Source organism: Mauremys reevesii, linkage group 11, assembly GCF_016161935.1.
Source record: "Mauremys reevesii isolate NIE-2019 linkage group 11, ASM1616193v1, whole genome shotgun sequence".
Lineage (NCBI taxonomy): Eukaryota > Metazoa > Chordata > Testudines > Geoemydidae > Mauremys > Mauremys reevesii.
Genome location: NC_052633.1, coordinates 29,827 through 56,101, shown reverse-complemented (window position 1 = coordinate 56,101; position 26,275 = coordinate 29,827). Strand labels below are relative to the sequence as shown.

Genomic DNA, 26,275 nt, shown 5'->3' with positions numbered 1-26,275 from the left:
ACCATGGCACCCTGGGTGCTTGTCCAAATCACCCATCCTTAAGGCCAGCCTTGCCACGGGCTGGGCTTAGAGAAAATGGCACCCTGGGCAAACTTGTGTATCGGCACCCTGGCCCTCGCTGCCTCCTCCTGGTCCCCTACCTGTCTCCCCTGGTCCCTGATGGTTCCCCCCAGTCCCCCAATACCCCATTGCCCTGGCCCCCGCTGCCTCCACACCCCCATCACCCCGGGCTATTCAGATGGCTAAATCGTGTTCAGCAGCATTTCAGGTAAAATGACTGTTCCCAACCAGATCAGACAGGATAACGTCATAGGCCATGTCTGGGAAATGCACCACGATAGAAAATGTCTGAACATTGGTAAGCCGGACTTAGCACCTAGTCTAGATGGGAGTGAGCTGTATTTAAAAAAATGTTAGCTGGGCTCCTGGCGTTCACCAAGACCAGCTCAGAGGGTCTAAACATGGCCGTCTTTGTCTACACTAAGGCAAAACTGTGTTTTAACAGAGTGCTAGTTCGAGGGGTCTGTGAAATCTGTGTTAAAATTTTGACCTATCACTTCAATTCTCCGGGTTTTTCCTAGTTCTGCGTGCAGGCGAGGGGCTCTGTATGGAAGCCTGGCATCCGAGGCAGCGCTACAGCCAGCCTGGAGCAGGGTGGGCTGGGCTGGGTCCCGCTGGGTCTGTGTACTCTGCAGTGCAAGCCCAGGGTTAGTAGAACTCAGTTTAGCCGACCCTCAATGTGTTAACCCAGGGCTTGAGCACGTACAGCAGCGCTGGGCAGCATTTTCCAGCCCGCTGCAGCTCCCTGTTGTAGACGTGGCCAGCGTGGCCCGACAGTGCTGGCTGCTGCGAGGGAGCACGGAAAGGGGAATCAGGTAAAGAAAAAGGAACAAAGAAAATAAAGGAACATGAGTGTCGCCCTTTTTAGCGTTACCAGGAAAATAGGTTTGAAATATCTTTAAACGCCTGCATAGTACAAGTGAGTGATTTTCCCCTTGAAACACAAGGACAATTTCTCTCTCAAATGAAATGTCCAAAATTTGCAGCTCTGATACAAGAAAGGAGCAAATAAACAAACTCTTTCAAAGGCGCTTAGGCCAGAGCAGTAAACACACTTGCTACAAAGAGCCCGGTTCAGGACGTAGTGACTTTTTTTTAAAACTTATCAACAGACATAAGGTGTTAGATAAAGTGTGATAGAAATGCAGATAAACAGTTACACAATCAATGGCAGTGCATCCTCTTCGAACCAGTGCAGCCTTCCTCTCTAGGCTGCTTAGGGGGTGATTAAGTCTGGGGTGCCTGGGGAAAGATTCAAAGTCAAGGGGTAAGCTAAATAAATGGCATTTCCCATCACAGGTGAAGGGAGTTTTGCAGGATACCATGTGACTGGTCTGATGCCTAATTTGTTTTGCCTGATTTTAAGACTGGAAGGGACCATTCTGGCCTGACCTGCTGAATAACAGGCCATGACTTAGGGTAGAACTAGAATGTGTCTTTTAGAAAGATGCCCAGAGATTTCAAAGGATAAAAAACCCACCACATCCCAGACATAGCCCCTCCATTCACTGCTTGGGACAATGCAGCTGTGGGACAGTACCTCACCCCAGGGAAAGCTTTCAGAGATTTTCAGGCTCATCTCATCTCACCTCCTGGATAACACAAGCCAGAGAATGTCACCCAGTTCAATCACTTGTGGCTGAACTACAGTTTCTCTCTAAGGGCAGGTCTACACTAAGAATGGGGGTCGAACTAGGGTACGCAAATTCAGCTACATGAAAGTGCGTGGCTGAATTGGCTACCTAGTTTGAACCTACGACCCAGTCGCCGCGCCGCGCGGAACCGAACTCCGCGGCTCGAGGTCGTGCTAACTCCAGCTGCGTGTGGTACGAGAGTTGAAACGCGCGCTTCGTTCTTCGAGCTCAGCGTCGTCTCATCAGGCGACGATAGTCGAACTCCGGAACTCAGGAAAGCGTCCGGCGTCGACCAGCCCTTAGAAAGGTGTCTCAGCTGGATTTAAAGCCTTCATGTAATGGGGAATACAGCACCTCCCAAGGTCAATTTAATCTCATCAAGAATAATATCAAGTTCATTTCACAAGTCCTATTTCCCATAAACTCACACTGTCATTAGTGATGCTGCCGCCCTTTAATGTGTTATTGTTGCAGACTTTGCTCAGGATCCATGTCAGGTTAATCGACTTATAGTTGCCCAGGTCTTCCTGGCATAACACTAGCTTTTTTCAGTCCCCTGGAATTTACACAGTCTTCCAAGATGTGTTAGTTGTTGAATCAGAATCATAGAATCTCAGGGTTAGAAGGGACCTCAGGAGGTCATCTAGTCCAACCCCCTGCTCAAAGCAGGACCAAACCCAACTAAATCATCCCAGCCAGGGCTTTGTCAAGCCTGACCTTAAAAACCTCTAAGGAAGGAGATTCCACTACCTCCCTAGGGAACCCATTCCAGTTCTTCACCACCCTACTAGTGAAATAGTGTTTCCTAATATCCAACCTAGACCTCCCCCACTGCAACTTGAGACCATTGCTCCTTGTTCTGTTATCTGCCACCACTGAGAACAGTCTAGATCCATCCTCTTTGGAACCCCCTTTCAGGTAGTTGAAAGCAGCTATCAAATCCCTCCTCATTCTTCTCTTCTGCAGACTAAATAAGACCAGTTCCCTGAGCCTCTCCTCATCCCAGTGCCCTGTGCCCCAGCCCCCTAATCATTTTTGTTGCCCTTGGCTGGACTCTCTCCAGTTTTTCCACATCCTTTTTGTAGTGTGGGGCCCAAAACTGGACACAATACTCCAGATGTGGCCCCACCAGTGCCGAATAGAGGGAAATAATCACTTCCCTTGATCTGCTGGCAATACTCGTACTAATGCAGCCCAATATGCCATTAGCCTTCTTGGCAACAAGGGCACATTGATGACTCATATCCAGCTTCTTGTCCACTATAATCCCCAGGTCCTTTTCTGCAGAACTGACCTTAGCCAGTCGGTCCCCAGCCTGTAGCAGTGCCTGGGATTCTTCTGTCCTAAGAACAGAACTCTGCACTTGTCCTTGTTGAACCTCATCAGATTTCTTTTGGCCCAATCCTCCAATTTGTCTAGGTCACTCTGGACCCTATCCCTACCCTCCAGCATATCTACCTCTTCCCCCATCTAAGTGTCACCTGCGAACTTGCTGAGGGTGCAATCCATCCCATCATCCAGATCATTAATAAAGATGTTGAACAAACATCAACATCAGTGGCCCAGAGAACTCCTCAGTTAATTGTTTTAAAACTCTTTGGTGCCAGTTACTCAGTCCTGCTGACTGACAAAGGTTGACTTTAGCAGTGCAGGTTAACATTTGTAGCTTCTGTCGGAATAGAAGGCATTCCATTCTGACGGTATGCTGCAAATGTGGCAGCCAGCTGCCTTCCAAATACAAATATGTACTGCCTTTTCAGCATTGTTATTGACAGTTCTATCAGCCTTATCTAGTAATGGCACTCCAGCAAGGCGGTTTGGCTATGATAAAACACTGCAGGCCTCGGAGGGAAAGCTGTCTGTGTACAACTTGGGAATTCTGGTTGATGTTATGAAATTATGTAGCATTGAATGCCTCAGTGTAAGCGGAGTTACCCCTATGCCTATTTGTCTCCCCCACCAGGGACAATGGAGCACCTTAGGCCAGTGGGATGGCTGAAGCCCAGGGACCTCCAGCTGTGTGCATGCCTGGGGCTTAGAGCAGTGGAATTTCCCCTGAAGCAGAACAAAGAGATCAGGTGAAAGCCACTGAGACTAAGGGGAAACTCAGAGGGACTCACATACAGGGAGCTTGGGCAGGAGAGCTGAGGCGAGGGGCATGCTTTGGGAGTAGAGGGGTCTTGTTTAACTGCAGGACCAGCTGAGGAAAAAGGAAACTAGCTAAACAGGAGAGAGAGGCCATTATTGGAGGAGAAGGCATGTGCAGGAGGTGGATCCTGGATTCCTCAGGGGGATCCTGACCCCAGCCCAAAAACAATCCAAGAGGGGTGAGGTTTCTGAGGTGGGGAAATGTGTGTAGGCATGTATGGATTTGTCTAGAGCTGTATATATCTTGTGATTGGTTTGGGGGAACCCCTACAAAGCTTCCATGTCTGTCTCCTTCCATGCTCATGTGTCCCTGAAGAGGTGAACTGAAAACCTGGAGTGCTCCCAAGCTTGGAGCTCTGGGAAAGGGTTATGTGCTAAGCTACTGCGAGGCTTGGGGGGGCAGCACTTGTCCTGGGGGCGGAGGGCAGCTGGGCTGCAGGGTCTCACTTCTATGAAGGGGTTACAGAGAGCCTGTGCCCCACCAGAGAGGCTATGGCAACCTACTCAGAGTGTGGGAAGCTCAGGGTCACACAGGTCTGGCCTGCTGGCACCCAAACCCAGCAGCCTGGGGAGTGTGCAGCGGGGGGAGGGCTTGTGTGACACTCACCCTCCTGCAAAGCCTCAGGGCAGCAACCAAAGAGGCACAACCAGAACAGAGGCAAACAAAAAAAGCGAAAGCCACCAGTTGTGGCAGAGGTGAAGGGCAGAGTCTGCTCTCAAGGCCCTAGCGTCAGTAGTACGTAGCTGCTTACATGGCATGGGGGGGGGTGCCCTTGAAACATCCCAGAGTAGTTCCCTCCCTTGGTTCCCGCAGGCCAGGGTTACTATGCTTCAGTTCCCCAAAAGAGGATACTGTGGGGGGGGGGAGAGGGGGTACAGCTGGGGGTGCTGGAGGGGTGTGTGTGTGTCCTGGAAGGGGTACCTGGGGGATGCTGGCAGGGTACGTGTGTGTGTCTTGGGAGCGGTACCTGAGAGGTGCTGGAGGGGTGTGTGAGTGTCCTGGGAGCAGGGATGAAAGTAATTTACAGGACTTACTGGTACTGCCGGAGTCCTGAGGGGGGCGTGGCCTCATCTGGAAGGGGCGGGGCCTCTCAAGATTTAAAGGCTCTGGGGCACCAGCTGTGGCTGGGAGCCCCAGGGCCTTTAAATCAACCAGGGGCTCCCAGCTGAAAAGGTGGCTGGGAGCCTCCCGGGGCCTGGGGCTCCGGCCGCTGGGGGGAACCCCGAGCTTTGTGGGTTTGGGGCAGGGATTTAAAGGGCCCAGAGCTCCTGCTGCTGAGGGGAGCCCTGAGCCTGTTAAATCCTGGCCCCAGCCCAGCCGCCAGAGCCATGGCCGGGATTCAAAGGGCTCTGGGCTGCCCGCAGCGGCGGGGAGATCTGAGCCCTTTCAATCCCCGCCGTGGAAGCCGATGCGGTCCAGCACAGTGTACTGGCTCTTGCCAGCACACCGTACTGGACCGCACCGGCTTACTTTCACCTCTTCCTGGGAGGGGTACCCGGGGGGTGCTGGAGGGGTGTGTGAGTGTCCTGGGAGGGGTACCTGGGGGGTGCTGGAGTGGTGTGTGTGTGTCCTGGGAGGGGTACCTGGGGGGTGCTGGAGGGGTGTGTGTGTGTCCTGGGAGCGGTACCTGGGGGGTGCTGGAGGGGGGGTGTACTGGGAGGGGGTATTTGTGGGGTGCTGGAGGGGTGTGTGAGTGTCCTGGGAGTGGTACCTGTGGGGTGCTGGAGGTGTGTGAGTGTCCTGGGAGTGGTAACTGTGAGGTGCTGGAGCGGTGTGCGTGTGTCCTGGGAGGGGTTTCTGGGGTGCTGGAGGGGTGTGTGAGTGTGCTGGGAGGGGTACCTGGGGTGCTGGAGGTGTGTGAGTGTCCTGGGAGGGGTGCTGGAGCGGTGTGTGTGTCCTGGGGAGTGCTGGAGGAGGGTGTACTGGGAGGGGTTTTGGGGTACTGGAGCGGTGTGTGAGTGTCCTGGGAGGGGTTTCTGGGGGGTGCTGGAGCGGTGTGTGTGTCTCCTGGGAGGGGTACCTGGGGGGTGCTGGAGGGGTGTGCGTGTGTCCTGGGAGCGGTACCTGGGGGGTGCTGGAGGGGTGTGTGAGTGTCCTGGGAGGGGTACCTGGGGGGTGCTGGAGGGGGTATTTGTGGGGTGCTAGAGGGGGTACCTGGGGCCTCACTCCCAAGGTAGGGGGCAGTGTCACTCCCTGTCACGGAGGCAGGGCAGCTGAAGCAGACTCAGGACACAGCACCAGCTGTCTGTCATCGCCTCTCTGCAGGACTCTCCCCTTCCCTAGTGCTGGGAGCGGGGGCCTAGGTGGGCGGGATCCAGCAGCTGCCAGGGGATGTGGCTGCAGGGAAGGGGCCAGTTGGGAGGTGGCCCAGTTGCTGCTCTTTCTGAGCTGCAACCTCTGCTCATGAACATTGCCTCTTGCGGAAGAACCTCAGAGTTACGAACTGTCCAGCCAGCCACACACCTCAGCTGGAACTGGAATTACGCAATCAGGCCGCAGCAGAGACCAAAAAACCAAAAAGCAAACACGGTACAGTGCTGGGTTAACGTAAACTGCTAAAAAAAATGAAGGGATCAAAGGAAAGCAGCATTTTTCTTCTGCATAGTAAAGTTTCAAAGCTGTATTGAGTTACTGTTCAGTTGTAAACTTTTGAAAGAACAACCATTACGTTTTGTTCAGAGTTACGAACAACCTCCATTCCCGAGGGGTTTGGAACTCCGAGGTTCTACTGTATTTGAAAAAAACGCCGGGTCAGAGGATGCGAATCAAAAAAGAAGCAATGTCTGGGAAAACCCAGACGTATGGTAACCCTACCCACAGACCACTTGCTGATGACCTGCCTGCTTACACAGTCTTGCTCTTCTCTTTGTTTCCAGCTGTTAAATTACATCTTAAAAAGCTAAACAAACCAACCAACCAACCAACCTCGAAAAGCGTTGCCAGGATTATTGTCCCATGTAGGTTGTTACAGAGAAGTGATGTGGTCTCAGCTGGGAAGGCAGATGGTCTCTGTGGTTGGGAATGGAGGGGACATTGGCTAGGCGACTACACTATGAGTCACACCGTAAACATCTGAGGAGCCTTGAGCTAGCGAGTGGGCAGAATGGGTTAGAACACAGTCGATTGCCACACAGCCAGGATTGCAATACCCCCGGTTCAGGGATTTGACAGAAGTGGCTGAAGTTGCAGAAGGGAAGAGATTCGTTGTTCACAGAAGTTCTCTCCTGCCCAGTTTCGCAGTGATGAGAGATGTCTCTCACTAGGGTGTGCAGCATTACACAGCATCACTGCAGGGGCTGTACCAGGAAGGCCACTGTAGCCCTTACCTAGACATAACAAGTAGCTTGCTGAGGGCCTCGACTCTCCCTGAGGGATACAGACAAAGCAGAGGCGGCGTGGCTGGAAACTTATCACTGGAGTCCAGCCCCTTCCCATCTGACTCCCCCACCATGTGATGTGCTCCTTCCTCGTACTGAACTCGCCCCTGTTGTTTCCAAAGAAAACCTAGGGAAATCAGCCATATCAAATTCGTGGCCGAAAAGAGAAAAAGTCACTCCATGGAAAGCAATATTTCCAAAGGCCTTTTATCCGTGCCTGGTAGTAGGGCAGGGCCTGTGTGAGATGAATGGGGAACAGCACCAATGCAGCCAGTTTTTCAGAGACCCAAGGAGCCTTCCCCAGATAGCCTGCAGCTTACACAGGCTGGCAGTTGGTTAGAGCACTCCCTGAGAAGCAGCCGGCTTCGTTCGCGCGAGGCAATTTCACTGGGTTCTCTGGAGCTTGTTCCACAGGCTTGAAAACCTTTCAAATGTTAAAGGCAGCTGCTTTGCCCCCCGAATGGGCGGAAATTCCCTCTTTGTGTGCACTGAGGTTTTCTCACAGGGGGGAAGCTGGAGTAGCTGGGGAACGCCCCCCCCCCCCCCGGTTCTGGACACAGTCATGGGGCACTGGTGTATGCTGGAGGTGCACAGAAATGCCTGGCTCCTTTCATTATTCCTACACACCCTGGCATAGCTCAGTGCTACCAGGCTTGGCTTTCTGAGGTGGGGGTGCCACAGGGGATGGATCATTGTGAACAAGAGTTGTTAGCAGAGGGCTAGCGAGAGCGGTGAAGGAAGAGTTATAAGCTCTTTTCCCCGGGACTGGGTGAAATTCAGCCCTGAGCAGAGGGCAAGAACCAGGGCCTGCAAAAGAACCAAACTGGGCACGTGCTCGCTCCGAAAATGGATGAGGCCTTTTCTTTTCTGCTGGTGGGTTATCAGGAATTCATGTCCTGTCTAGGCCTCACTGGAGCGCACCGACATGTAAGCTGAGCTCAGGGGGGACTCAGGGCTGTCTGCGTTCTCTCCTCCTGAGCACCCAGTGAATGCCAAGGACTAACTAGCATGTAGGATAAAGGAAGCCTTGGTCGAAGATTCAATGCCCACTGCCCTACAGCGGGGGTGTTAAGAGCTGCCAGGCATCCCTGAGGTGCCCCAAAAGTCTTCACATTGGCACACCAGCCACTTCTGAGGTAAAGAACAAACAGAGTTTAAAAAATTCAGGCTCCTTCTCCATCATAAAGAAGCAAAAATGGTGCCAAGCCCAGTTTATTTACAACCCTTTGCAGGTTGCTTTGAGCCCATTTTGAGGGTCAGTGGGCTCTATGGGGTGTTGGCCTGGTGCGGGGCCCTCTGCGCCACAGCGCCTTTCACCCATTGTCAGTATCTCTTCTCTAAAATCTGAAGAGATTCCCTGGGCTGTGTGGCCCCTGCTCCCCCTCCCAGGAGCCTGGCTGATTTTCAGCTGTTGTTTCTGGTCTGAAAGCCATTTTCAGCTCATTTTATGTTATAAAAGCTAGCCTGGGAATCGAGTGCAGTCGTCAGCTGAGCGCCCGCCACGCTGAGCGAGCTGACAGCCCTGCCACAACCCACAGACAGCTGCAGAGGGGGTCAGTTTAGAGCAGTCAACTTGGCTCCTCCAGACCTTTCCTTCCTTCCTCCCCCACAACCACACCCCAGATGCTGCTGCTCGTGTTCCCTCGCCTACCCACCAACTCGTTATCGGGGTGGGGGAGGGAGGGATGACTTGCTCTGCTGTTCACTGTCAGGAGCCAGTGCGGCAGTAATGGCATTGGCATTCCCAGTTCTGAAGTGCCCTGACAGCCACTTCCCCTAGCCGCAGGGGTGTGCCCCAGGAGCACTGCCTGACTCAACTGGTTTTCTACCTCACAGCCACAGTTAGGGCAGTGGTTCTCCACCAGGGGTACGTGGGGGGCACACACAGGCCTTCCGGGGGTACATCAACTCAGCTAGATATTTGCCTAGTTTTACAACAGGCTACAGAAAAAGCACTAGTGAAGTCAGTGCAAATGCAAAGTTCATACAGACAATGACTTCTTTATACTGCTCTGTGTACGACATGCTGAAATGTAAGTACAGTCTTTGTAGTGCAGTTGATTTATTTTATAATTACATGGTAAAAACGGGAAAGGAAGCCATCCGCCAGTAACAATGTGCTGGGGCACTTTTGTATTGTTATGGCTGATTTTGTAAGCAAGTAGATTTTAAGTAGGGGTGACTTGGGGTACACAAGACAAATCAGCCTCCTGACAGGGTTCCAGTTGTCTGGAAAGGCTGAGGCCCATTGTGTTAGGGCCATGCCTGCATGTCTTACATTGCACCCTGCTGATGCAGAACCACGTTTCTTGAGCAAGGGTCAGACATAAGTTGGCAGCAGCTTGGCCCTTATAGCCCCATCTGTCAGCAGTGAGCCAAGGATCCCGACTCTCACTGGGGCGGGGATCTTCCCACAGCATTAGTGCCTCCCTTTCAGAGACTGGGCCAGGTTCCCACTCCATTCTGCTCTCCTCCAGTTCCAGTGAGACACTGATGCTGTGATACGCGTGTGACGGGTTGGATCACAGAACCCCCCCTGGGAGCTGCCACCCGATGTGCCACGACTACCTCTGCTCCTGTCTTCCCTGCCAGCTCAGGACTCCAGCACCCTGTCTTGCTGAGACAGACACTCCCGTCTGCTCCAACGCAGACCCAGGGTCTGAATTACTGCAGGAGGGGCGGCTCCAGGCACCAGAGCTCCAAGCACGTGCCTGGGGCGGCAAGCCGCGGGGGGCGCTCTGCCGGTCGTCACTAGGGTGGCAGGCAGGCTGCCTTCGGCGGCTTGCCTGCGGAGGGTCCGCTGGTCACGCCTGCGGGAGGTCTGCCGAAGCTGTGGGACGAGCAGACCCTCCGTGCTTGGGGCGGCAAAATGTCTAGAGCCGCCCCTGGCTCCAGGTTTGCCTGAAAGCAGCTCCCAGAAGTGTGCTTGTCTTTAGCACTCAGATGCCCAACTCCCAATGGGGTCTAAACCCAAATAAATCCCTTTTACCCTGTATAAAGCTTATGCAGGGTAAACTCATATATTGTTCGCCTTCTATAACACTGAGAGAGAGAGATGCACAGCTGTTTGCTCCCCCAGGTATTAACACATACTCTGGGTTAATTAATAAGTAAAAAGTGATTTTATGAAATACAGAAAGTAGGATTTAAGTGGTTCCAAGTAGTAACAGACGGAACAAAGTAAGTCACCAAGCAAAATAAAATAAAATGTGCAAATCTATGTCTAACCAAACTGAATCCAGATAAGATCCTCACCAGTTCCAGAATGCTCCCTTTTTACAGACTTATCTCTTTTTAGCCTGGTCCAGCAATCACTCACACCCTTTGTTCCAGTTTCTTCCAAGTATCCTGCGGGGGTGGAGAGGCTCCCTCTTTAGCCAACTGAAGATAAAATGGAGGGGTCTCCCAGGGGTTTAAGTAGACTGTCTCTTGTGGGTGGAGACCCCCTCCTCACTCTTATGCAAAGTCCAGCTCCAATCTGGATTACCTGGGCAAGTCACATAGAATCATAGAATCTCAGGGTTGGAAGGGACCTCAGGAAGTCATCTAGTCCAACCCCCTGCTCAAAGCAGGACCAATCCCCTGACAGATTTTGCCCCTTCCTAAAGAAGCTGACCAAATGCCTCACAAAGCTTGCTTGATTTCTAAGTAAGTATATAGCCAATATTCTTAACCTCAAGTGCAAAATGATATATGTGTACAAATAGGATGAATAGCTATAGTAGACCATAACTTTTACAGAGATATGTTACATGGCACAGGCAGCACAAAACATATTCCAGTTATGGCATATTCCCACAAAGCATTGTGGGGTACAGCATCACAACATGATCTCAGGCTTTTCTGCAAAGTCAGACACAAGCTCCTCATGGCAGGATCCTTTCGGCTCTGGGGGAAGGTGAAGGAACTGACTTGGGGAGACACCGCGCAGGCTGGTCCCACTGCAGGCAGCTTTTCAGGGGCCCTGGCAGAAGAGAAGAGAGATCTCTCAGCCTCCCTCCCTGCAGGGGAATAGAGCTGGCTGTGAGCATTGCCAGAGAGACTGCCTCGTGGCATTGAGGAGATCTCTGTGGTTAATGACTTCTTCCCCATACGTTCGGGTTGGGTTTGTGTGGGGGTGCTGGCCTGTGCTGCACAGGAGGTCAGACTAGATCACTGAGTTGTCCTGTCTGGCCTTATCCTCCATGACTAACAGCAGCGTCACCGACTCGCTGTCCCAAAGGCACGCCCTCACAGCTCTCCTCGGGACACCAGTGTGGGGTGACCTGGCCCTCCAGACCGGTGACACTCACTTCCATTCCCCCATCTTTCAAACCAACAACCTCCCATAAATCAAAAGCAATAAACACAAGAGCTTCTGCCCCACCTGGGCTTGTCTTCGGTTCCACTCTCCAGTGTCCACGGCAAACAGAACAAAACTTCTGCCCCGCTTCTTGGGCTCAATTCTCTGCAGATGCTTCACCCCCTCCCAGGCCCTGCACAGTTCTTCCCTGCTTTTTGTATAGAATGCTGCCTCCAGGGAGGCCCAGCTCTCCTCAAACCTCTGACCCTCATGGCTTCTTCTCTGGCGTCCTCCTCCTTGCCTGCCTCTTCCCATCTAGTGGCCTGGGGCGTGGCCTTTTCCAGGGCCTCCTCTCCAGCTTCCCCCTCCCTACAGGGGACCTTCTCCCGCTGGCAGCTCCTTATCGGGAATACCTGTCCCTGATTAGCACACAGGGCTGGCTGGCCAGCCACCCGCAGTAATACCCTCACTCCAGAGCCATGTCAGTCAGGGCTCCCCTGTCACAGCCCTGCTGGAAGCTATTTCCAAGGTACCTGTTGTTCAGTGCGATCCCCACCAGCCAGACTCCAGTTACGAACCCTTGAGCCCTGCAGGCACCATTTGATGAGCTAGGTCAAAGAAACAACCAACACTGAAATATTGCTCTTGTTACGAAAAGGGGGTTTTGTCAGAGTGCTGACGTGCAGCTTCCTCCTGAGAAACTCTGAGGAGGTGTGAAGTGCAGGCTCACACATGCTCTCTGCACCGCCTCGCATCGTACCAACATTTATACCACAGAGCAGCTCAGATCCAGAGTCGGCACAGACACGGCTGGCTTGGCTGGCGGTGCACTGAGAGAGGTTCACCCCTGCTGTGCCCCAAACTCCCTGCATGAGTGGAGGCCACGGCACGGGGGGTCCTCTCCAGGGAAGGGCAGGCTGGGTTCCCGTCGCTGCCCTCCCTTGGGGATTATGGCAAGGAAAGGCTGTTTTTCTCTCTCCAAGGGGATGGAGCAGTGAATCACTGGGACGGCAGTGAATCAGTCCCTCACCAGGCTTTAGCTGGCTGCATGTGCTCCAGGAGAGGGGAGCAGGCCCTTTACACTGATCGGGCAGACGTTCCATCCCAGGACCATCCCGGAGGTTACATTTTTCTCACTCTCCACTTTCCAAATACAGAATCACTTCAGCTTCACATGCACTGAATCCTGTAAACGCTTCTTGCTCCAGAAAATGGCAGGATTTGTTCTCCCAGTGTTACCCAGCGCGGCTCGGCCCCTGCAAGCACACCAGCCCAAAGACAGGATCCTAAGAACTGTGTTGTGCAGTGTCTCCTGTGAGTTAAGGCGTGAATGCCTAGGTTGCATCAGTTACAACTCCAGCACATGGGGTTCTCCTCAGACATAGCCTAGGGGCATTGCTGAGTTTCCATGTTTGATTGGGAGATTTCAACGTACAATTAACAAGTCTGCGCTTCTCTTACTGCCATAAGGGCCAAGACCCTTATTCTTAAAGGTGTTTAGGCTCCTAACTTGAAATCAATGGAAGTTAAGAGCCTAAATACCTTTGAAGATCTGGACTGAACGGTTCAGTGCCTTTTGGAAGCCACACTGCAGCATTTTGATATGAAATCTCCTGGCGTGTAACACGGAAGGGAAAGCTGGTATCATTTCTCCTTTTGCTTAGTTGTGCAATACTGGAAATGTTCCTATTAACTCCTTGCTGACAATACACAGTGCCTCTCTCTAGCACAGCTAGTTATGGGGCACCCCGTGCTGCAGGGCCTCAGAATCTTTACTGCATTGTTCCCCATAACACCCTTGTGAGGCAGAGCATTAGCCCCACTCTGCTGAGGGGAACGGAGGCCAAGTGCCTTGCCCCTGGTCAGATAGGAAGCCCGTGGCAAAGCATTGACCCTGGGTCGCTGAAGTCCCACACCAGACCTCCCTTCCTGAAGTTAGCCAGCGGGCCACTCCTTAGGGGCAGGCGCTCATCTCTGCCGCACTAACCAGCTTTCCACCGTAAGCCCAGGTTTGCCATTGCTGCCGAAGCCAGAGGGGAAGGTTCCTTTTGACCTCAGAAGTCTTACTGGAAAGGAACTGAGCAAGGTGGTTTTTGAATCTCTGGCCGGGGGTGAGGGCTGTCAGTCACACTCTGGAAATTCTTGCAGTGCTTTTTTTTGCCACCTCATCTCAGCAACAGCTTGTCCTAAAGACTTTCCCCTGGTGTGATTACTGAGGGCTTGCTGAGGCCTCGGGCTTTCAGGAACCTGCTTCAGGGTTTGGGGCACTTCCCATTCCCTGCCGACATAGGCACAATGGGTCCTAGTGGTCTTCAGAGGCCTGGCAGCCCTGGGGAGCTCAGCTCTGTGGTGGGTATAGCTACGGCGCTGCCAGGGTTGTGTTCTGGAAAGGGCCCCTTTCAGTGGGCTCTCCCAAGCCAGCTGCCAATCTGGGCTGCAGTCAGGGGCAGCCACACACCGGGCTCTTCCCCAGCCCTCAGCTTGTTCTTTCTCACTGGTTTCCCCTGAAGTAACTTGAGAGCAGGCGGCTGCTCTGTGGGTATGAAAAGCACAGCGCTGTCAGGACGCAGGAGAGAGCTGCCTTAGCCAGCAGCCGGAGCGGAGAGCTGGAAGCCAGGAATGGCTGCGTTCTGTTCCCAGGCTCTTCCAGTTTGCCTCAGCTTCTTACCCGATGAACTCACCCCCGCAGCCCCTCCCCGTAAGGTATCCTTAACCCCAGCCTACCAAGGGCCAGCCCAGGCTCCCAGAGGTGAGTGTGATAGCTCAGTGGTTTGAGCATTGGCCTGCTACCCCAGGGCTGTGAGTTCAACCCTTGAGGTGGCAATTTGGGGATTGGTCCTGCTTTGAGCAGGGGGTTGGACTAGATTATCTCCTGAGGTGACTGGTCTACAGGCACACCACACCGTATGTTGGGGGCAGAGCCAGGCTTTTCCTTCTTCCAGTCCGTTAACCTAGATCACTACCCTGCAGTACCCTGCCCTTCCATGCACGTTACTGACCCTCTCCGGGGCCAGCCTGGGCAATAATGCTCAGCCGTATACTCCTAGTGGGCTAGGCAGAGCAATCATTTCTGCCAAGTGCAAAGAACGAAGAAGCGGGTCGCACAGCGAGGCTGGGGGGCATCCTCCTGGAAAGCAGCAGCTCTGAGAAGGGCGTGTGATTCCTAATGAAGAACTGACTGCACATGAGCCATGGAGAAAATGGCTACCCTAACAATAACCACGAGGGGGCCGGTGGCACCTTAAAGACTAACAGATTTATTTGGGCATAAGCTTTTGTGGGTAAAAAGCCCACTTCTTCAGATGCAGGTTTTTTACCCACGAAAGCTTATACCCAAATAAATCTGTTAGTCTCTAAGGTGCCACCGGACTCCTTGTTGTTTTTGTGGATACAGACTAACACGGCTGCCCCTTGATACCCTAACAATACTTGCATAGATTGCGGTACTGATAAAACCTCACTGAATTTAAATGAATTGAACTGATCTTAAGTGATCTTTTGATGTATTAACAGCGGACTAGCAAGTAGGAGCAGGGATTTGGTATTGCCTCTGTATTTGGCACTGGTGTGATGGCTACTGGTGTCCACATTTCAGGAAGGGTATCGAACAGTTGGAGAGGGTTTAGAAGAGAGACTCACATAAGATTGGGAGATGGAAAACCTGCTTTTATGGCGAGAGAATAAAGGAGCGCAACCTTTTGAGCATATCTGAGAGAAGGCGAAGAGGTGACTTGACCAGCATCTGCAGGTACCTCCACAGAGGAAAGCTGTCTGATACCAGAGGGCTCTTTAGTCTGGGAGACAAAGGCAGAATGAGGGGCTATGGCTGGAAATTAAACTCAGACAAATTCAAACTGGAAATAAAGAGAAAAGTTTTAGCAGTGAGGGGAATTAAGCGTTCGAACAGCGCCACGAGATTTGTGATGGATTTTCACCACCTGGCTTCTTTAAATTGAGATGAGATGTCTTTCTAAAAAATGCATTTTAGCTCCACAATAATGTATTGGCAAATCACTGGGTGACATTCTCTGGCCTGTAGTTATACAGGAAATCAGACTAGATGATCACAATCTGGTGATCAAGGACTCTGAACATGTTTTTCACTTTGAAAGTAGAAGATGCTCTCAGCAATGTTATGTTTTGTACTGGTATGCAGTGTAAAAGAAACTGGAATAAAAATAGAGATGAAACAAACAAAACCAAGTGCCTTCATGACTAAGGCAGGATGTGACTGCTATGGCAAAAACCATGACAGCTAGGCTCTTCTCACGTGTGTTTGAGTCTCAGTACGATTCCTCTGCAAATGTTTCCAAATTTGGCTCTGAGTCTGTCCTGGGGAGCAGAAGGTGGTTTATGGGATTTTGACTACTATGAAGTGGGGCAAAACAACAGTGATGGTAAAATAAAGGCTATTGATTCGACCTGCATTCCCATGACACACACAACACTGACTCCCAATGGAAATGACCTGCCATAATCCTGCCCCTGTCTTGTGTAGCTCTCCTCCCATTGCTCCCTTTCTCTCCCTGGGCCATGTGATCATGGGTGGCGGGTATTGTAGGCAGGGGTCGGCTGTGCCTTCCCAAACAGCCTAGCTTGATGCCGCCCATGCTCCGGCCCCAGGCCCGACACATCTTTGGTTCTGTATTAACCACAACGGTTAGCGGTGTCACACCAAGGCAGGAGTCGGCTGTGCCTTCCCAAACAGCCTAGCTTGATGCCGCCCATGCTCCGGCCCCAGGCCCGACACATCTTTGGTTCTGTATTAACCACAACGGTTAGCGGTGTCACACCAAGGCAGGAGTCGGCTGTGCCTTCCCGAACAGCCTAGCTTGACACTGCCTGTGCGCCGGCCCCAGGCCCGACACATCTTTGGTTCTGTATTAACCACAACTGTTAGCGGTGTCACTGGGTGTCGCATGGAGGAGCAAAGACAGCAAAGAGCAGGCGACCCATCTCCTTGCCTAGCTCTGCTACCTTCCGTCGCCTGGGCAGGCCCGAGCCCACAGTGCAAAGGAGCCCTGGCTTAGCAGATGGCTCCAGCCGGGCAGCACTTCCGAGGTAGTTACATGTGTCCCGGAGCCTCTCTTCAAACAAATGAACAAAGCAAGCAGAGGGCATTCCCAGCCTGCCAGGCAGAAAGCAGGAGTAAAGCCTGCAGCTACCTATCGGCACACCAAGGCCAGACTGGGGCCTCTCCCTGGGTGGGTGGGCTGCGTGTGCTCCCCCTTGGCTCCTGCCCGGGCTGCACAGAACCTCGCTGGGGAGCCACACGTTGAAGGTGACATTGAGCCTGTCATTGTTCAGAGCACGAAGCTGCAGTCTGATCCTGGGGCAGCCTGTGGACTGTCCGGCTCTCTGATGATCTGGGGTTGGCTCCCAGCTCCACTAGGGTTCATTACTGAGTGTGTTGGCTTTGTTCATATCTGCATCTGGGTTTGTAACGAACGCAAGGGCAGGCCCAGCGAGAGGGCACGCTGAAATGCTAGACACTATTCAGACACATTGCCCTGTACAGACAGGAAGAATCAGCATTTGCAAATACTCCAGTGGAAACTAAAACCGAGAGTCCAGACAACTGGCAAATTTCTCCTTTTAGCTTGTAGGCATAGCTAGAGTTAGAACGCACAGAAATCAGATCAGAGCTCACCAGCCGTGTCTATCATAGATTGTTACTTCACAGGAGCAATCGCAAAGCATGCTGAAGACCATCAGCTCCAGCATGTAACCAACCTGCTGGCAAACCCCTATCATCTTGGCCATTTTCTGAGTGACCGATGCGTTTCCCTGTCCTAACACACACTAGGCACTAACATACACTGTTCTGTCCGTGTGCACAGATTGAGGCTCCCATCCCCCACTGCCTTGTTCCTGGGCAGCCATGTGCACCAACGCAGACTGAGTGCCAAGGGGGGGTTATCAGACCAGAACGGTGGCATTTTACATCCACCCTGTCCTGCTTTACACCCCCAGGGACAGAGCAATAGTGCTGGGCCCAAATCCTGCCTATCAATCGCCAACAATCCCATGCTTGTCTCCCCCTCTGAAACCGAGCACATTCAAGAGCCAGAGCTCAACTTTAGAAAGGGGCTACCCCCATCCCGACGGCAGTGGACGATAAGGCTCGGTCTCTGTAGCACCTGAGCTTTCTGTCTCCTCGGCACACCCCTGGGACGCAGGGCAGTGCTGTAGCTCCCCCAGCACGGGTGGGGACGTGAGGCCCAGAGAGCGCTGCCCAAGGCCACCCAGGACACCTGAGGCAGAGCAGAGAACTGAACTTAGGCTCCCCCGACAGACTGTTCCGAGCTGACTGGAACACACCTCAGGAGAACGCGGACCCTTCCTGGAAAGAGCGGAGTGTAACCCAAGCAATATGCTACTGTGCAGCAAGCAATTCACTGGGAAAATCCAGCTGGGCAGAGCAGCTCACCCTGCAAAGGAATGGAAGCACCAGGAAAGAATTGTTTTTACCATACATCAAGTCTTCTCCTTGGCTCCCGCCCAGCTGCTTGCAGGCTGTTGTGAAATAAGTTGTTGGGTGTGAAGTTCCGCAGTGAGGAGCAATCACTTGCTGGGGATCTTTGCAACACGCTCTGCTGCTTTTTTCTCCCTACCACTGATATATAGGCAGCCTGTGTGGAACAGGGAGGAAGTGAAGAGTTGGGTGTGGGTGGGGCCGGAGGTTTTCTGAAAGTACCGAATAGCTGCGTTTGAACGCCTCTAGCACTGTGTCTAGTAGCTTGGGGGTTGCGGTGGGGGGTAGCAGTCAGTTCCTTGGCCTGGGGCTCAGTTCTGCCCCTTGGGAAGTTTCACCAAACTTAACATGCCTCTCAGGGCTGTATCACCTGGTGCTGGCAGGGAAGGGCCTCCATCTCCCCCGAGACACCGCTTCACCCTGGCAGCTCCTCGGGGCAGCACGTGCTTCCCTTGGCGACTGTATGTTTAGCTCGTACCTGGTCGTACCCGGTAATTGCAGGGGTAATGAACGGGTGCAGGGCACCGCCACCCTCTGCAGTGCCCTCCCCAACCAGGCCCAGCAGAGGAGTAAGTGTGGTCATGAATCCACCTCTGCACTGGCAGGTAAGCCCAGAGACAGGAGGCACATTAGAACTGCCGCGTCCCCACAGAATCCCAGAGCCTGCAGGCAGGACCAGGAAACCCTTCCACAGGGAAAGGGATCACGTGGAAATGTAACAGCAGTTTCAATACACGACCTGATCATATCCCACCGGGCGCTGCCCTGGCTCCCAGGTGAGGCCGGAGAGGCCGGGTTTCACTCGTAAAGCCCTCCCGGACCCAGGTCCCAGGCACTGAGAGACGTTTGCCACGAGGGCTGTGCTGACAGCCCATCAGTGGGTGGGGACTGGCAGCAGGGGCCACGGGGAGGCAGCTGACACCTCCCCAGTGCTGGGGCTGCGTGGACAGGCTGAGGCCCTGGAGCCGGCTGAGATAGTGCTGGGGGCTTCCCTAACTTTTGCCCTGTTGGCCTTGCAGCATCCTGAACAGTCAGGGATTGGGAGTGCCTTGGCCACACCTCCTCTTACCGCTGGGCCGGCCCGGACATGCCCCCACCACTCTCCCGCTCTCCCTTGGCAGCTTCCAGAGGGCCCCTACGCTGGGCACATTGCCAGGTGCCTTCCCCCCTTTGTACTGGCTAGGCTGGGGCACTCACAATGCCTGGTGAAGGCTCCCTGGCTTTGAAATGTACCTTCTCCCTCCCTTCCTAAGTCAACAAGAGCCAGGGGGTAGCCATGTGCAGGGCAGGCTGTGAGGCAGAGGTTCCCCAGGATCTCCCTGGGGTGGAGCGGGGGAGGAGTGGGCTGAAGGCCTAGGGGGATGCGGAAGGCTGGGTTGAGAAGGGGGAGCCCCGTGGGCAATGAAGTTGACAGGCTCCCGAAAGCTGGCGATGGGCGCAGTTATCGGTGTAAATACCTTAGAGCTACTCCACTTGCAGGGCGCCCAGAGCGATGGGGCGAGTGCATAGAGCAGAGCGGCACAAAATATCCTGCTATCTGGTAGTCCTGGGGGGAGACAGGAGCCTGGGCAGCGTGCGGGAAGAACCCGGCACTGTGTGCGATCAGATGGGAGACCCGAGACCCAAGCAGGGAGAGAAAAGCCTGCCTCCCGTGTCCCCCCAACAGGACGGAGCTAGAGGCACGGCCTGAGGGACAGACAGAGAAGGCTTCTGTGCTTTCTGCAATGAGGAAGGAGATTACCACAGAGTCAGACTTGAAACAAAATGTTGCTAGATCACCATGAGAAAATCTCTGATGCAGCCAGGCCGAGGCCACCATGATACCAAAGAATTCTCTGCAGCATGGAAAGCTACAGTTCTCGGCATTAAACCTGGCAGATGTCGCCTTACTAGTTATCCAGCACCAATCATGTGCTTGGACAAATGTGGGTGCATAAAGGCATTGGCTTTCCACCTGGCCCTGGGAGGAACTGGAGGTGTCCTTAAAGGCAGCTAGGGAAACACCTGCCTTCCCTTACCCCTTAGCCAAATCCCCGTGGGTTACTGAACAGCATGAGCTGTGGATACCATAGCCTAACCCTTGCATTGCTCAGTGCTAAAAATGCATCACACTGAGTTAAATGATCATTTCTAGTCATTGGCATAGGAAAATATGAGTTTGGAATCAAGTTGCCATCAATTGCAGCCCCGTATCTCCTGGAGAAACACCTCATCCTCCACACGCTAAATCTATTGCACACAAACTCTGCCGCGGGTAGTGGAGAGGAACAAGCGCTCTAGTGACAATTAATCTAGCACCATGGGCACTGTTCCGGAATTTGGTGCATTCTCTCCATTCATCCATTTGTCTGGAGGTGGTAGGTGGATGAGGGGCTGGAGCAAACTGCTAATATTCGGAGGGCCTCCTGCCAGAAGTGTTACATGAATTGTGGGCCATGATGCTCTCTGGAAGACTATTAAGATGAATGACGTGGTCCACCCAGAGATGGGCAGTTTCCTCAGAGCGGGGAAGGCTGGTGCAGGGAACAAAGTGGGTCATCTTGGAGAAGTGGTCTAGTGTGGTCAGGACGACCATAAATCCGTTGGATTTGGGTAGTTCCTCTATGAAATTGAGGCTGATGACTGCCCCGGGGCTGGATGGTACCTCAAGGGGCTGCAGAAGTCCGAGGGGTTTGTCGTGTGGGGCCCTGCATGGGCACAGGTGTTACGGGGGGGGGCAATATAGGTCTGTATTATGGCTCACATGCAAGGCAAGCTGCTGGGTCTTGGTATAGCTGAAATGCCCGGCCGGGGGGAGCTGTGACAGGCTTGCAGAGCTTCGACTGTCGGAGGCCTGGGGAGACATAAATACGTTCTTTCACATAGAACAGGGGTCCTCAAACTGGGGGGGCGCGTTGTGAGGTTATTCCAAGGGGGGTCATGAGCCGTCAGCCTCCACCCCGAACCCCGCTTTGCCTCCACCATTTAAAATAGTGTTAAATATAAACAAGTGTTTTTAATGTATAGGGTGGGGGGGGGTCGCACTCAGAGGCTTGCTGTGTGAAAGGGGTCACCAGGGCCAAAGTTTGAGAACCCCTGAAATAGAATATCCCATCGTGGACACTGGAGGCCTCCTTATTTAGCACTTCCTGTTTGTCGGGGGGACTCCGTGGCTTACGACCAACCAGACCAAGGCAAATAGGTCTTGACGGGGTGTCCCACCGAGAGAATTGCAGGTGCTTGAGGCTTCAGGGCTCGGGCCTTTAGGGCCAGCAAGGTCTGGCACAGTGTGTGGCCTTTTATTTTTAGTTCCTGGACAAGAGGACATAACAAAATCGAAGTGTGAGAAGAACCAAGCCCACTGAAGCTGCCACTGATTAAGAGCCTTGACCCTGCCCAGATAGGTCTTATGGTCTGTATACACCTGGACCAGGTGCCAGGCCCCCTCAAGATAGTGGCACCATTCGTCGAGGGCGACCTTAATCACTGGGAGCTCCTTGTCCAGGATTTCACAGTTTTGTTCTGTGGGGGTAAGTCTCCTGGAGAAGAAAGGCACATGAAAGCAACACCTGGCTGGGGGCTTGGGAAAGAACTGTCCCCATAACCATGTTGGATGCATCTGCTTCAGCGGTGAAGGCTAGTGTGGGATCCCAGTGCACCTGTCCAGGGCAGAAGTGAATGCAAGTTTTAGCCAAAGGCTTGTGGAGCCTTAGAAGGCCAGTGGAACTTGATGTTCTTGCAGAGCAGAAAGGTGAGGGGGGAGATTCGTTCCAAGAACCTCGGAATGGACTGATGATAGAAGTCAGTGAATCCCAGGAAATGCTGCAGGTCGCGAATGTTCCAAAGTGCCGCCCAAACGAGGACTATCTTCACCTTACGTGGGTCCATCTTGACACCCTCTGGGGACATGAGAAACCCTCAAACTCTACAGAGGACTGGTGAAAGACACACTTTTCCAGCATGGTCAAGAGGTCGAGCTGGCATAGCCTTTGAGGACAGTACAGACAGGCATGGTGTGCTACTCTGTGTCATCAGTGAAAACAAGTAAGCCATGCAGATATATCACTACGTACTGGTCCAACATGTGCCAAATCACATCACTGATGAAATGCTGGAATGTGGTGGGTGCATTTGTCAAACCAAATGGCATTGTGAGGCAGTCCAAGAGGCCGTACCTGAAAAGCAGTTTTCCACTCATTCCCCGCTCTAATGTGTAGCAGGTTGTAGCAGCGTTGTGTGTACCTTGGCAACCCCCACACAGTCCAGCAGCTTAGGGATGAGTGGCATTGGATAACGATCCCTGATCATGATTTGGTTCAGAGCCCGGCAATCCAAACATACTTGCTGGCTTCCATCCTTCTTCATGAAAAGTTCTGGTGCCCAGAGGACGAGGCAGATTTGCAAATAAACCTTGTCATCGGGTTTTCTTGAAGGTAAGCCCACAGGATGGGTAGCCTGGGCTCCAGCACGTCTCCCCTCCTGGTCGATATGTCTGTGGGGCTGCTGGAAGGGTTAGTGAGGGTGGCTGCAGTGTTTCAGCACGTTCACGACACCCTGCTCTACACCCAGTGCTCCTACATGTCTGGCCCAGAGTCTGGGGAAGACTGGGCCCCGGGTGGGAGATGGCTGGCTGAAGCTCTAGCTGGAGGAGACTGAGTTGATGCTGGTGGGCCTGGGAAGCAACCAGATGACACGGTGTGGCTGATTTCTCCCCCTCTGGCTGAGGGTGTGTGCCCACTATTTGTAATGCCTATGCACAACCTGGAGCTACTCTTGGAGCTCCAGCTGCTGTTAGACAGCCCAGAAACCTCAGTGGGTGCAGAATGCTTTGCCCTCCTATTAAGCAGTGTTTCATGGTGGCACTTGTTAGCCATCACGTGTGTTAGGTTAGCACATTATACGAATGCCTGGCAGCAGGGATGGATTAATGCAGAGGTTTTAGGGGCTGCAGCCCAGGGCCTCGGGCTAAGGTGGGCCCCAGAGGCCAGATGCGGCCCACTGCTTCTTTTCATCCGGCCCGCGGCAAGTCTCAGCACTGTGGGCCGGACACCAGTCCCCGAGCTGCGGCGACCCCCTCTGCCCCCACGGGGCTGGAGCCGCGATCGCCGGCTCGCCAATGTGTCCCTGTGGCCCCTAGGAGAGGGGCATTCAGGGAATCTCTGCACGCTGCCCCCGCCCCCAGCGCCATCTCTGCAGCTTCCATTGGCCGGGTACCGCAGCTCCCATTGGCCGGGTACCACAGCCAATGGGAGCTGTGGGGGCAGTGCCTGTGGGCACAGGCAGCATGCTCAGCACAGCGCAGCCTGGCCCCTCTGCCTAGGAGCCGGACATGCCAACCACCTCGGGGAGCAGAGCAGTGTGGAGCCAGGGCAGGCAGGGATCCTGCCGTAGCCCTGCTGTGCCGCTGACCAGGAGCTGCCCGAGGTAAGCGCCTCCCGGCTGGAGCCTGCACCGTGCACACCCTCCTGCACCCCAGCCCCCTACTCCAGCCTGGAGCCCCTTCCTGCACCCAACCCCCTGTCCCAGACCACCCTAGAGCCCAGCTGGAGCTGCACCCCGTCCCACACCCCAATCCCCCGCCCTGAGCCCACTCCCCCACTCCAACCCCCTAGGGGCTCCACAAAATCTATGGCCTGAGGCCCACAGGAGAGTTAATTCGGCCCTGCCTGGCCGTCATAAGAGCTATAAGGCCTGTGGTTTCCCCAGAGTTCTGTCCTCTCACGCTAAGCTGCTTCCCCCAGGGCCCTGCAGGAGCACCACCCAGCATCTGGCACATAAGCAAATGGGAAATTTGTCAAAATCAAGATACATTTGTTCTACGCCCACTTAGTACAAGCGAGGGAGGTACCGTAACTGACCAGCATCTGGAACACTCATATCCAAAAAAAAGACAAGGAAGGAACAGAACAAGTTGAGGAACCAGGACATGCTCATAGGTGGGATTTCAGTGATGTGTAAAGAGTTTTCTAACGTGTAAATTCATCCTATAAATACCCCTACTTGCAATGTATCACTTTGCCTTCTGTGTGAGGCACACGAGATGGCTTCCCAGAGACCGGGATCGTATTGAACCTTTGTCCTGGACTGTATTATTACTGGCTTTTAGCACTAACCCTAACCGACATTGGTTATTTGGCCTCTTAAATTTTCATGCTATTTCATAATGAAACAAAGCGTGGTCAAGCAACTGACCACAGTTTGTCAACACAGCATGGGCACTGTTGCTCCATAATCTGGACAGGATGACTGTTGGTTTCTGGGTTGAATTTTAGGTGATGGTCACACTTACCAGACTATCAGTGCCACCGACCCCTCCAGGTCTCTCAGGCCTTGTGACTTTACCTTTCCTGGGGTGGAATCCCACAATTCTCCCACTCTCCCACTAGCTGCAGTCAGGGGCGGCTCTAGCAATTTCGCCGCCCCAAGCACGGCGGCATGCCGCAGGGGGCGCGCTGGCGGTTGCCGGTCCCGCAGCTCCGGTGGACCTCCTGCAGACGTGCCTGTGGAGGGTTCGCTGGTCCCGCGGCTCCGGTGGAGCATCCGCAGGCACGCCTGCGGGAGGTCCACCAGAGCCGCCTGCCGCCCTCCCGCCAACCGGCGGAGCGCCCCCCGCGGCATGCCGTCCTGGCTGCAGTCCCCTGCTGCTAACCATGATCATCTCAGCAGGCCTGATTCAGGCTCAGCTCCCCCAGTGCTGTTCCATCGGGAGCTCTAACCAGTGGTGGGGAGTGACCAGACGGGCTTCTTAAAACAAAACATTGTTTATTTAGAACCAAAACATTCTGGAGGAAGGAGATTTTAGAGCACTGAACTGCATATACACAGGTCACACTTCCCAGGGTCTATCTAGCCGGGAGAAAGTGGGAATTTTCTGTAATATTTTCCAGGATGACTATGTGTGACTTCTGGGCAGGCTAGCAGTTCACTTCATTCCCCTTCTCCAGTGCCTAAAAAAGCCCAGCTCCCCTAGGAAAGTAGCTGGAGACCCAGAATTCAGTCCGGAAAGATTTTGAGCAAGGATTTCACAGGGTCAACCTCCCCACATTCAAGTCCCAAACAGAGTGAAAGCAATGAATTGAATTAAGTAATAACTTTCTAAAATCTTATGATAAGAAACATAAATAATAATAATAATTTAATTTTTACAACATAACATGGCTACTTTATAATCCACAGATATTATCTTCACAGTTCTACAGAAACATAAATAAAGAAAACAAATTAAAATCTAAATAGATTAGTCCCCACAGAAACACAGTGAGAAGGAACTCAGCATTCCCAAAGGCTTAGGTTGAGTTCACCGGAGTCTCAGTTAGAATCTTTGATCACCAAATCTATACAATCTGCTGAGTCTAAAACATCTTCCCTCCACTTGCTTGTAGGAATCTTAGATTGGAATCCATGCAGACTCTTCCTCCTCCAACCTCTGCTGAAATCACTGTTAGCCAGTCAACTGATTAATCAACCACTCAGTTAAGTGTATACATTTAAAAAAAAATTAAAAAAAACATAACTCTTACAAGAAAATACAAAACTGAGAACAGCAAAATATAACTGAATCTTTCCACATTATCACATTTAAGAGAAGTCGGTGAATCGCACTGGTTGAGACAATTTAACTAAAACAATTTGACTAAAATCAAACAACATTCCAAGACTACAGTTAAAAGAAAAGAAATTAGTTTTCCCTCCCAAATCCCCTTTCTCTAATGAATACTGGCCATGCTTCCCTGAGGGTTATAAGAGTATCACTAACCTGTGCAAAATGCTCCTGAGTCAGGGAAAACTGCCTGATCTCTGCTCCTGGGCTCAGCTTCTCCCAGCTCACACAACAGGGCACTTGGCTTTGCAAAGCGGCTGCCCTGGCTGCTTCCCCTCACATGAAGCCTGACCCCAGCACCAGACCGAAAACAATCACGCCCAATTCCCGAAACATCTGCATGTGGAATGCTAAATCCGCCTACAACAACAGCAAACACAACTCACTCCCTGGCCCCCTAGGTCTCTTAAAGAGATAGCTCCCTATTAGGCACATGGTTAAGGCTGAGAGTTTGTCACGGAGGTCACAGAAGTCATGGATTCCATGACCTCCATGACTTTTGCTGTGGCTGGTAAGCCTGGCTCATTGGTAGCTCAGGCAGGTGGCCAATGGGAGCTGTGGGGGCGGTGCCTGCAGGCATAGGCAGCACACAGAGCTGCCTGGCCATGCCTCTGCCTAGCAGCTGAGTGAGGGGGATGTCACTGCTTCCGGGGAGGCCCCAGGTAAGCACAGCCCAGAGCCTGCCTCACCCCATCCCGTGCCCCAACGCCCTGCCCCGT

At 53.0% G+C, this 26,275-nt stretch overlaps 1 protein-coding gene across 4 annotated transcripts in view; it reads right to left on the bottom strand.

Moving 5' to 3' along the window:
• Window positions 1-25,895, bottom strand: part of ITGB2 (integrin subunit beta 2) — a 58,080-nt gene extending 32,185 nt beyond the window's left edge. Inside the window, exon 1 of one of the 4 annotated variants that reach the window (XM_039494441.1) lies at window positions 25,713-25,895. Coding sequence is in view for 1 of the 4 variants with exons in the window: in XM_039494438.1 (XP_039350372.1) it covers window positions 17,974-17,976 (3 nt within the window). In the remaining 3 variants the exon portion in view is untranslated. Of the gene's footprint in view, window positions 1-12,035; window positions 12,105-17,973; window positions 18,135-25,712 lie in introns of those variants that run through there. The other 3 variants (XM_039494438.1, XM_039494440.1, XM_039494442.1) reach the window with 3 other exon arrangements.
• Window positions 25,896-26,275: the final 380 nt, after the last annotated feature.